We start from the raw sequence: 10,499 nt of genomic DNA, 5'->3' as shown, positions 1-10,499 counted from the left end.
GCATTACAAAAACTTGAAAAAATCCCCTTTAAAGAACCTTTAAAGGTTTTTCAAAAAACCTTTTTTTTTAATGGTTCTTTGAAGAACTATTTTCTGAGTGGTTCTTTAAAGAACCATTTTAAATCTTTCAAAATAAAATGCATCTTAAATTGAATTAACTAGAGTAGGGTAAAATAAATACAAGCACATAGACATATATTAATGGTTTATTGGCACTTTGTATTACAGAAAAAGACAAAAAGGCATTTTAACGCTAAGCACAACACCACTACTAATAATAGCATATAAGTCATTTAAACAGTAATAATTGAATATCTTTACTATACTATAAATAAATACATATAAATATTATACTATAGATAAAACAACAATCATTACATTAGAAATAGCAATACTTTCATAACAGACAATTAAACAACACATTTTCATCAGCATGTTTGCATTTTCAGTAAAACTATTTCAAGAACAATCTTTTTATTTAAATTATCAATGAACTGCAGCCTTAAGTTATGTAAGTTAAGTTTAATGTGGGACTCATGGTCCTTTGTTAGTCCACATTGGGACAATTTCAGTCTCTCACCTGCACTATGCTGGCAATCTAGGAGATATTTAATGCATTTGCCACTCTTTGCACAGCTACTGGTACAGGTGTAGTCAGAGTTCCCAAGTTGAGAACAAATGCCTCCAAAAAGCAAAATGTCTTTTTTAGTTCACTTGGATAGGCAACATTGTAGTTATGGTACAGGGAGAAGACAATACCCATCGCCAATGAAATGTCAATTTCCCCACTGTCCAGAATCATTTTTTGTCCATCCATCTGGACATTGCCCTCAGTTGAATCACTCAAGGGCTTGCTGTCACTGCTGCTGAGTACGATTGTAGGTATTGGGCTGTGTGGATCCTGAAACAGAAATTAAATTCTTGAAATGAGGAGTATAGTTTAAATAAGCATAAACAACAGGTGTCCCAATGAAAGTATGAAACTCCTGTAAAATACTGGATTAGTTTTAGACCCCCCCTCACCATACCAAAAAAAATCTAAATTTACCTTATTTATGACGGAGAGATGAGCGGCATTTTCTTTGAAAATAGATGGCAGGAGAAGAACAGCTGTGTTTACTATCTGACCTGGAAAATAAAGAGAAATATGTAAATATTTTCTGGCCAATTTTGTTAATACAAAGCAGTAAAGGCCATATGAGTACCTTCATCAGGAGTTGAATGTCTTGCAGAACATAAGCATTAGTGCAGTAAATGTATACCTAATTAACTTTTCAGTGTAATTCAGTGTAAATGTTAAGCATTTATACAAAACCCCCAAAATGTTGTTCAGTTCTGTAAGTTGCTAGCTTTAAATAATTTGAGTCCTAAAGAACTTGCAGAGCAAGTCTAGCTGCCACTGAACATTTTTTGGGATAAACATTGTGTGAATGACTGAAAATCCTCATAGAGATATATATAGCATCGAGGGTGTATCAGTTAAATCTTAAAGTACATCAGTGCAGAGACGAGAAAGGAGAAATGTCTGTCAGGGTTCCTGGGTCATCGACCCAGTGCTTTCAGTTTTGTTCATGTTCAGTTTATTTTGCCACTGCCTGTTTCACTTCCTGTTTGTTCCCCGTGTCAGCTTGTGTCATTAGTCAGATTATGTTCAGCCCTGTACTCACCTGTTTCCAATCATTGTCATCATTCAACCTGTGTATTTAAGTTCCTCGGTTTCACCAGTTCTTTGTCGTGTCATTGATGTTATGTTGTCGTTTCCGCCAGCCAGCCAGCCAGCCACTCAGTCCGTCCGTCCGTCCGTCCGTCCTTCCTTCATTCATTCATTCATTCAGTCAGTCGTCCAGCCAGCCAGCCATTTCCTACCTCTGTTCTGTTTGCTCACGCCATCACAATAAACACCAGTCTTCACCTACCTGTGAGTCCTGCGTTTGGGTTCCTTCTTCCTCGCCTCCACACCACGCCTGACAGAATGACACGACCCGTGCCACGAAGACACGACTGGAACCCAGCGGACTCGGACCTTTTTGAGCGGCAGGAGGCAGCGCTCTCCTTGTGGGCGGAAAAGCTCAAGGAGAGACAGCGGCTCTTCGCGGAGCGAGAGCACGTCTTCGAGGGCACTCGCTTGGCTCTGGGCGGGCCTCGGAGACGCCGCGTTCACCCACCTGCTACCTCCCATGCACCGGAGCATCTGCCGCGGAGAGTGGGCGTTTCGCGCCGCGCTTCGGCGGCTCCCCCTCTCGCGGATCCGCTCCTCGCTCACACGTCACCTGCCTCATTTGCCGGATCCTCCACTTCGCCACGGCACAGCGGCTATGCCTCCCACCTCGGCTCAACAGAGGCTCCCGCGCCAGAGGCTCGGCTGTGTACCCCGCCCGCTTCCTCTTCCCGGAGAAAGCGGGGCACACGCCGCCATAACACGGACTATTTTCAGCAACTCCCGGTGGTGAGTTCCGGTAACTGTTTTCCACCCTCCTCATTTGACTCTTCACCCAGATTAACTAATAGACTCATCTCTGATTCATGGGATGTTTCCCTCCTGGAGGATTCTGTAGACTGGGAAGAGTTTTTCTGCTCTGCTCCTCCAAAGACTATAAATGGTGGTGGCAGAAGGACCAGAACAATCCCAGATAAACCTGCCTGTATCACACACCCAGTCACTATTTTCACACCCATTACTCAGCCATTTCCCACCAGCACGGCGGCCCAGATTCGGCCTTCCCCTTCAGCCGTTTCACCACCTCAGATGGCTAGGGCCCAGCCTACACCCACACCTGTGCCAGCTCCTAGGAAGAAGGCAGCTGCGACGCAGTCTACCTCCACATCCGCTCTTGTTTCCCGGGTGGGGGGTAACTGGTGTCCAGCCACCTCCCGTGCCTGTCCCAGCGCCCAGGCTGAGGGCAGCCTCAACCCAGCCTGACCTCCCTAGAGGCTTGAAAGAGCTAACCAGTCCACCTGCTACTTCACCACTTCCTCCACCTCCTCACTCAGCTTTCCACGCCCTGGCACTATCACTGGTTAGGCTAGCTGAGGTGTCCTCTGCTCAGGCACCAGCCTTATTAGCCCAGGCTGCAGTTTTATCCCCCTCGGTAACTCTGTCGTTAGCTCAGCCATTAGCATCGCCAACCTCTGTTCATCCCTTAGCTTCCCCACTCCAGTCAGTTCCCTCACCTGCTGTTCAGCTTTCACTCCAGTCAGTTCCCTCACCTGCTGTTCAGCTTTCACTCCAGTCAGTTCCCTCACCTGCTGTTCAGCCTTCCCTCCTGTCCCCTGTCGTCCAGTCTCCTCCTGTCCTCCTGTCCCCTGTAGTCCAGTCTCCTCCTGTCCTCCAGTTCCCTGTCCTCCAGTCTCCTCCCGTCCTCCAGTCTGTCCAGTCTGTAGTCCAGTCAGTCCAGTCGTCCCCTGTAGCTCAGTGTCCTGTTCTCCAGTCGCCTCCCGTCCAGTCAGTCCAGTCGCCTCCCGTCCAGTCAGTCCAATCAGTTCAGTCACTCATCCACCACCCTGTTCAGTTCCCGGACCTGCAGCCACAGCACCCAGAGCCAGCTGTGAGCCCTCCTGCTCTCCAGCCAGGGGCCTCCGCGCCCGCTGGCCCGGCCGCTCTCCAGCCAGGGGCTTCCGCGCCCGCTGGCCCTGCCTGTCTCCAGCCAGGGGCTTCCGCGCCCGCTGGCCCTAAAGCTGTGGCTCTGTCACCCCCGGCTCTCGTGCCGTCGCCTGGTCCAGACTCAGACTCAGCCTCAGCTTCTGCTTCGCCTGGGCCAGCCTCAGACTCAGCCTCAGCTTCTGCTTCGCCTGGGCCAGCCTCAGCTTTAGCTTCTGCTTCGCCTGGTCCAGACTCAGCCTCAGCTTCAGCTTCTGCTTCCCCTGGTCCAGCCTCAGCTTCCACTTCGCCTGGGCCAGCCTCAGCCTCGGCGTCAGCCTCTGCTTTGCCTGGTCCTGCGGCTGCCGCGCCGTCGCCCCAGCCACGTTCTGGACGTCATCGCCGGCGCGGCCGCCCACCGGACCTGCTCAGCGGCCGCCGCCGCCTTCCTCGCGGCCGCCCACCGGACCTGCTCAGCGGCCGCCGCCGCCTTCCTCGCGGCCGCCGCCGCCTTCCTCGCGGCCGCCCACCGGACCAGCTCAGCGGCCGCCGCCGTCTTCCTGAACCGTCTCGTCTCGGCCGCCGGCCACGTGGCCGCCCACCTGAACTGTTTCTGTTTTGGACTCCGTCCCTCCGTCCTGGGCCCCCTCCACCCGCCCTGTTCTGGTTTTTCTTTCTTTTGGCCGTCGGGTGCCGGCCTTTGGGGGGGGGGGGTACTGTCAGGGTTCCTGGGTCATCGACCCAGTGCTTTCAGTTTTGTTCATGTTCAGTTTATTTTGCCACTGCCTGTTTCACTTCCTGTTTGTTCACCGTGTCAGCTTGTGTCATTAGTCAGATTATGTTCAGCCCTGTACTCACCTGTTTCCAATCATTGTCATCATTCAACCTGTGTATTTAAGTTCCTCGGTTTCACCAGTTCTTTGTCGTGTCATTGATGTTATGTTGTCGTTTCCGCCAGCCAGCCAGCCAGCCACTCAGTCCGTCCGTCCTTCCGTCCGTCCGTGGATATTGTAAGGGACACTGTGTTTACTAATGTGCTGTATGTGAAACCTTAAAAAGTGGTATCTGAGATAGGAGTTAAAAATGTTTTTGCCCATTATTGCCAAGTGCCCTCACCTTTTCTTTCAGTGTCTGTCTGGCTCTCATCAACAGATTTTAAGCAGAGGCTTTTAAGGTTGCTGTTTGGGGCTATTGACACAAGCTTCGCTGCCAACTTACTGAATCCTCGGATTACTTTTTTGTCCACATCAGTTTTAAGTAACATGGAAGCCTCTTCAAGAAGCTAAAATAAAGGATAAACATATACATATTAGCTTTGTACCATAATATATACCATTATATAGCAAACCAGAACAATCATTATTTCACACATCAATTATCATTAGAGAACAAATTATAATTTTGCATTTGTTTACTTTAATTCTCAAGTACACATTGCTGTGCAAAAGAGATGTTTAGACTATTCTTCCCAAAAAACTATCATTGGCATCAGATTGGTCCAAAATTATCCTGTAGCATGAAAATAAAACCAAAGAGAAAGACATAGTCAATGTTGCAATTTCTGTTAGTGTTCTGTTAGTGTACTTTTATTACTCATGAAATAAATCTGCTGATTCAGTCACTTTGCCTGTCCTGTAGGTACGTGATTATTAGAAGTCTATATAAATGTGCAGCACATCAGTACATATTCGTGTTTTTGCCGTGCACTATTGTTATTGTTGTTTTTTGCTGCAGTTTTTGATAAAACACTCACCACAACAGGGATAGTGAGACATGGGAATTCTCGTAGAACCTCTTCAGTAGTATGCTGAAGAACGTAGTGTGTTCTGTACTTCTGTATTTTCCTGAGGTGCGTTCGAATGACATCCACATTTGGCCTAGTTTTTTGGCACTCTTGCTTAATCACTGATACATGTTGGTCGGTGCTACTTTCATCCTCCCCATCGTCAAGAGGATTGATATCCTGGTTATTAAAAAGTTTAGCAAATATTGAGAGAAAAAAACCCAAAACAATACTTTTAACTTTTATGTACAATTTAAAATGGCAAACAAACATTGAGCATATTTAACTTGCCTTGGTTTTTTCAAAAGGATACAGGGCTGGATATCTGATGATCTTTTTCTTCCTGAATTTGGAACTGAGTATTTCTGTCTCATTTTTTCAATTTCCTCTACGTCTACTAGTGGTCTTCTTTCCTTTTTAAACTTGTTCCTGAGAGACTCATGCAGAACATCCTACAAACGATAAAATGTAACTAATTATTCATAAATAGGTGCAACTAGGTCCTCCCTTTATACAAGACATTTACCAGAAAACTTTGAGTGACATAAAGCTGGTAGGTTTGCTGTAATCATGTCATAACCTAATTAGTTCCTATTTACAGATCTCTTCTTTAACTCTTAGGAGTTGATCGAACACATGATATAAAGGTTTGGAGCACCTTAGATTGGCTACATACACTATAAAAGGTAGATAAAGATTAGATAAAGTATCAATGGCATTATGTCCTACAAGCATACTCATCATAATCTTTCAGTCTATATGTTAATACCTCTACCTTTTAATAATAAAAATAATAATGTATACTTTATTGATCCCCACAGGGAAATTTCTCTCTTTGCATTTAACCCATTCACTCAGTGAAGCAGTGGGCAGCCACTAATCAGGCGCCCGGGGAGCAGTGTGTAGGGACAGTACCTTGCTCAAGGGTACCTCAGGGTAGCCGTTCAGTTGATTCAAACCCCTGACCTTCCGATCATGGGGCAACCACACTACCTACTGAGCTATCCCTGCCCTATTTTCAAATTTAATTTTTTAAATACAAAAACTACACTATCCTGATACAAAGGCAAACAGAGCTAATATAATGCTGAATTTCACACCATTCACTTGAGAATTCACAGAGAAATGAAACATTAATTAATTTAAAAGAGCAATTGATATTTTATTTATTGTTTGACCATACTGGACGAGATCTGCCTCAAAAATCACAATACTAATACTTGTATTGTAGTGGCCACAAGGGAACAGATAACCTCTGAATATGTAACAATGAAAATGTTAGCATGTTACACTCGTTAGCCAATAATTAGGCAATTCAAAGACAATTTGTTGGACAATTTTATCAATGTTTGCTTTTCAGGAATACTTACATATCCAGAGCCATAACTCTCCTTCAAGAAAGGAAAACTCAGAAGGACAGTCCTCAGAAGCTCTACATACTGCACATGAGAGGGATACCTGCAAATTTTGAATGATGAACTTAAATTCTGATGTACATACTGTATTTTAAAAGAATCAAATCTTAATTATATATAGACTTACATTGTCTCATTACTCAAGTGGTCAAACAGTGCTTGAATAAGCATGTTTTTGAGTCTGCTCTTGGTGGGTGACTTTAGTGCTGCATCTTTATTGGTCAACGCAGTGAGCACAGCTGGACAAAACTGCACTTTGCAGTTAAACATAGGTTGGAGTGCTGACACAGTATGCTTTTCTTTGTGTTGCCTTCCACTGCAAGAAGAAGTAAGAAGTATGTTTAGAGTTTGTTACAAGACATGAATATGCGTGTCCTTGTATCCTGCATCAGGAATATCCGCATATTTAAAACGTACAATAACAGCTGCTGAACTACAGAAACAGAATCATAACAGAGAGTAAGAGTGGCTGTGACATTTCAATTTTGAAAGTAAATGGGTGTGTGATGCACATCAACGCTGGAGAAACAGTACAGGGCTTGCGTCAACCCCTTGCCCCCCACCCTCCAACACCGTAAACCTAGGGGAGGGGAAACACTGAATTGTATGAATGTACAATTCAGTGAATCATGTCCAGTCAACTTAAGACTCACTCTTTCAGCTTCTCTACAGCAGACAAAAATTTCACTTGGTCTTTCACTTTTGGAAAAAGACGCTCACTCATTCTTTCAGTCATCTGCAGAAGAGTCGATCCATCGATTTCATTGTCTGTGTCACAGAAAAACAATAAGACACGATCAAAACAGAAATGAGCATGTTCGAAGATAAAGAATAAAAATATCATAAAACATTACTAAAAAGACAGCTATGCGTTCATTAGTGACTGTAGATGATGACAGACATGTGGAATAGCCAAAAAGTGGTTAAAATCATTTTAACAGTGGTTGACAATTCCTAACTAAAAAGTCATGGTTTAGGATGTATCTTACCTAACTTTGGTATGAACTGCCTTAAAAGGTCGGTGGATCAGTGTAATGAAGTCTTGACCATCACATCTGTATGTGTCCAAAGCATGAAAGTCTACCTCATCCCCAGGCTTGAATATCAACAGATCATCAGTCTCTCTGATGTGGTATGATTGAAGGTGTCTTATAAACTCCAGTGTTGTAAAAAGTCTTCCAACAAGAAACCATTTTGCCCTGATATACACAATCAGGACTATTTTTTTTACAAACAGTGGAATTTGCTCTGCATGCACAAGTTCCAAAATGAAGAAATCTCCAACTGCATATTTTACAGAGTTTAAAATGATGCATTTACTCGTCCAGAGTTTCTCATCCACAGTAACGGCTGTCTCCAAGTTCTGCAAACAAATCTGCAAGTTCACTGGAAGTTCTTGAAGTGATAAGTTATTAACTGCTGCTTGTGTATGATCGCTCCTGATGATCCATTCAGGCTGCCACTCCCAGCATTGACGAAGCTGATTCCTCTTTGCCAAAGTCTGACAAATATTAATATAGTTATTGGTGATTCTTGCTACTGTCTTGAAAAATTGATGTCTGGCTTCAAACCTCATGCACCAATGAGAGCGGAGTGACCCATAATCAAGGATGAGCCGAGGATAATGTAGCAGAAAATGCAGCTTGGGTATAAACACACCAGTGTATGGTGTAACTGGCCCATGTAAAGTTCTCTATAAGTTCACTCAGAGCTCGTTCAGATGATTGGGGAAATTCAACAGTTTCCTGGATGACAGGGTCACAGTCTGGGGCAGACTCTAATCCTTGTTTCTGATATTTATGTTTCTTCCTTATGTGATTTTTCAAAGATTTCACAGACAAAAACTTTCTGGGACAGTCTTCTAGTCTGCAGACAATGAAGAATCCTCATTTACTTTCATGGTATATCTGTTGATGTTTCAGCAGTTTTTCATATGTTGGTTTTCTTGTGGAGCACCGTGGACACTGATATGGCACATCCATAGAAATGCTCACCTACAAAGACCTGGGGTGGCTGTAGCTCAGGTGGCAGAGCGGATCAGCCACTAACCAGAAGGTCGGTGGCTCAATCCCAGGCTGCTCAAGTCTGCATGCCAAATATCCTTGGGCAAGATACTAACCCCATGTTGCTCTCCGATGCATCCATCGGAGTGTGAATGTGTATGAATGTTAGATACTTAGCACTAAAGCTTAGAAGTGCTTGTGTGATTGGGTGAATGAATTAGCTGTATAAAGCGCTTTGAGTGCTCGGACAGAGTAGAAAAGCGCTATATAAGAACCAGTCCATTTACCTGTTGATAATCTGCCAATTCATTTTCCCCAAGCCAAAGAGATACTTCTCCAACAGTCCACTGCTGAGCCATGATCTGTTAAAACAAAACAAAATGCCATTACATTGTTATTCTGTGACATCAAAAACTTATTTATTTATTTTTTGTTCAATCATTTTCCAAGCCACTTTATCATCATAAGGATCGGAGGGGTGCAGGAGCCTATCCCAGCTGTTTTTTTAGGCGGGGTAGACCCTGGACAGGCTGCCAGTCCATGGCCTTTTGACTGTTCCCAAAGTCAGGACACATACTCACGGAGAGGCAGCGTTTCAGTGGTGTGGTCCTCATCTGTGGAACAGCCTGCCGGAGGAGCTCAGGGCCGCAGAGAACGTACATGTTTTTAAGAACAGGCTCAAGATCCAACTTTTTAATTTAGCTTTTACTTGACGTTTATTTATTTTATGCTTATTTATTCTATCCTGTTATTCTATTTATTAATTTAGGTTTTACCTAATATTTATCGATTTTATTCTTATTCATTTTTTATCTTCTTACTCTATTTACATTTATATTGTATCCCTTCTTATTTATTTTATCTTTTTACCCTGTATATATCCTATTGTGTCATATCTCCAGTGTTTCCTCGGCGGGCGCTCTCTGCACCGGCGCTGTAATCGACCGTGGCTGCTGGGGCTCTGGGGGTCCTCTCAGCCTGGCTGGGGGGCTTCTTTGCCTCTCACACGCACTAAGCAGTTGTCAAACTCTCAAACGCAGTAAGCAGTTGTCATACTCTGACACGCACTAAGCAGTTGTCATACTCTCACACACACTAAGCGTAAGTGACGGAGTTACACCGTCCCGGGCCACAGACAGCTGATTTGGGCGCATACACACACCACCACCATTAGTTTCTACAATTACGGTGGCTGCGTGTCTTTTCGTCGACCAGGCAGATAAACAAAAAGGGGTGAGAGGTATATTTTGAGCGGCGCAGAGGGTGGCCAACATATTTTTCCCACTTACCTTTAATAAAGTCGGTCGCGTAGACTCGCTGTGATCACCGATTGTACGAGTGGTTATGCAAGCCGATGGTATGGTGTTCCGGGGTTCAAATAGTGGGTTCGGGCACGCTTGAAAGGTCACGAGAACTGCATTATTTTTGTTTGGTTTTTTTTGTTATTGTGAAACACTGTAGGCTGCCTGGAATTGGCCATAAATGTCTGTATTTACATATATATGTATTGTAGGAATACAGCTGGAAATAAGCTGAGGAGAAAAGAGTGTTTGGTAAAAGAAATAATAAAGAGATGACGATTATGCCTAGTGGGAGGGGCCATGGGGTAAAAAAGAAGGCTGTTTTTCGGTGAGATGTTACAGAGAGGGTAACATGCAGACTGTGTTTTGTATATAGATGTTTGTTTTGTGTTGACTTAAGTTAGTTTTCTATTTTCTTTG

The 10,499-nt window shown here is 44.2% G+C and overlaps 1 protein-coding gene across 1 annotated transcript; it reads right to left on the bottom strand.

Annotated features, from left to right (window-relative positions):
• Nucleotides 1-503: 503 nt before the first annotated feature.
• Nucleotides 504-9,137, bottom strand: LOC148095925 (sterile alpha motif domain-containing protein 3-like). Its single transcript, XM_087837029.1, has 10 exons — nucleotides 9,066-9,137; nucleotides 8,770-8,779; nucleotides 7,429-7,543; nucleotides 6,903-7,091; nucleotides 6,731-6,818; nucleotides 5,648-5,812; nucleotides 5,331-5,540; nucleotides 4,694-4,859; nucleotides 1,049-1,128; nucleotides 504-901 (listed from the first exon to the last, which is right to left on the bottom strand). The coding sequence occupies exons 1-10, from the start codon at nucleotides 9,135-9,137 to the stop codon at nucleotides 599-601; spliced, it is 1,398 nt and encodes a 465-aa protein (XP_087693155.1). The 3' UTR covers nucleotides 504-598.
• Nucleotides 9,138-10,499: the final 1,362 nt, after the last annotated feature.

The sequence above is a fragment of the Neolamprologus brichardi genome, unplaced genomic scaffold (assembly GCF_056152115.1).
Source record: "Neolamprologus brichardi isolate AB-2024 unplaced genomic scaffold, ASM5615211v1 NODE_ptg000041l+_length_62621_cov_1, whole genome shotgun sequence".
NCBI lineage: Eukaryota > Metazoa > Chordata > Actinopteri > Cichliformes > Cichlidae > Neolamprologus > Neolamprologus brichardi.
The sequence above is the reverse complement of the archived record's forward strand: the minus strand, read 5'-3'. Positions and strand labels throughout refer to the sequence as shown.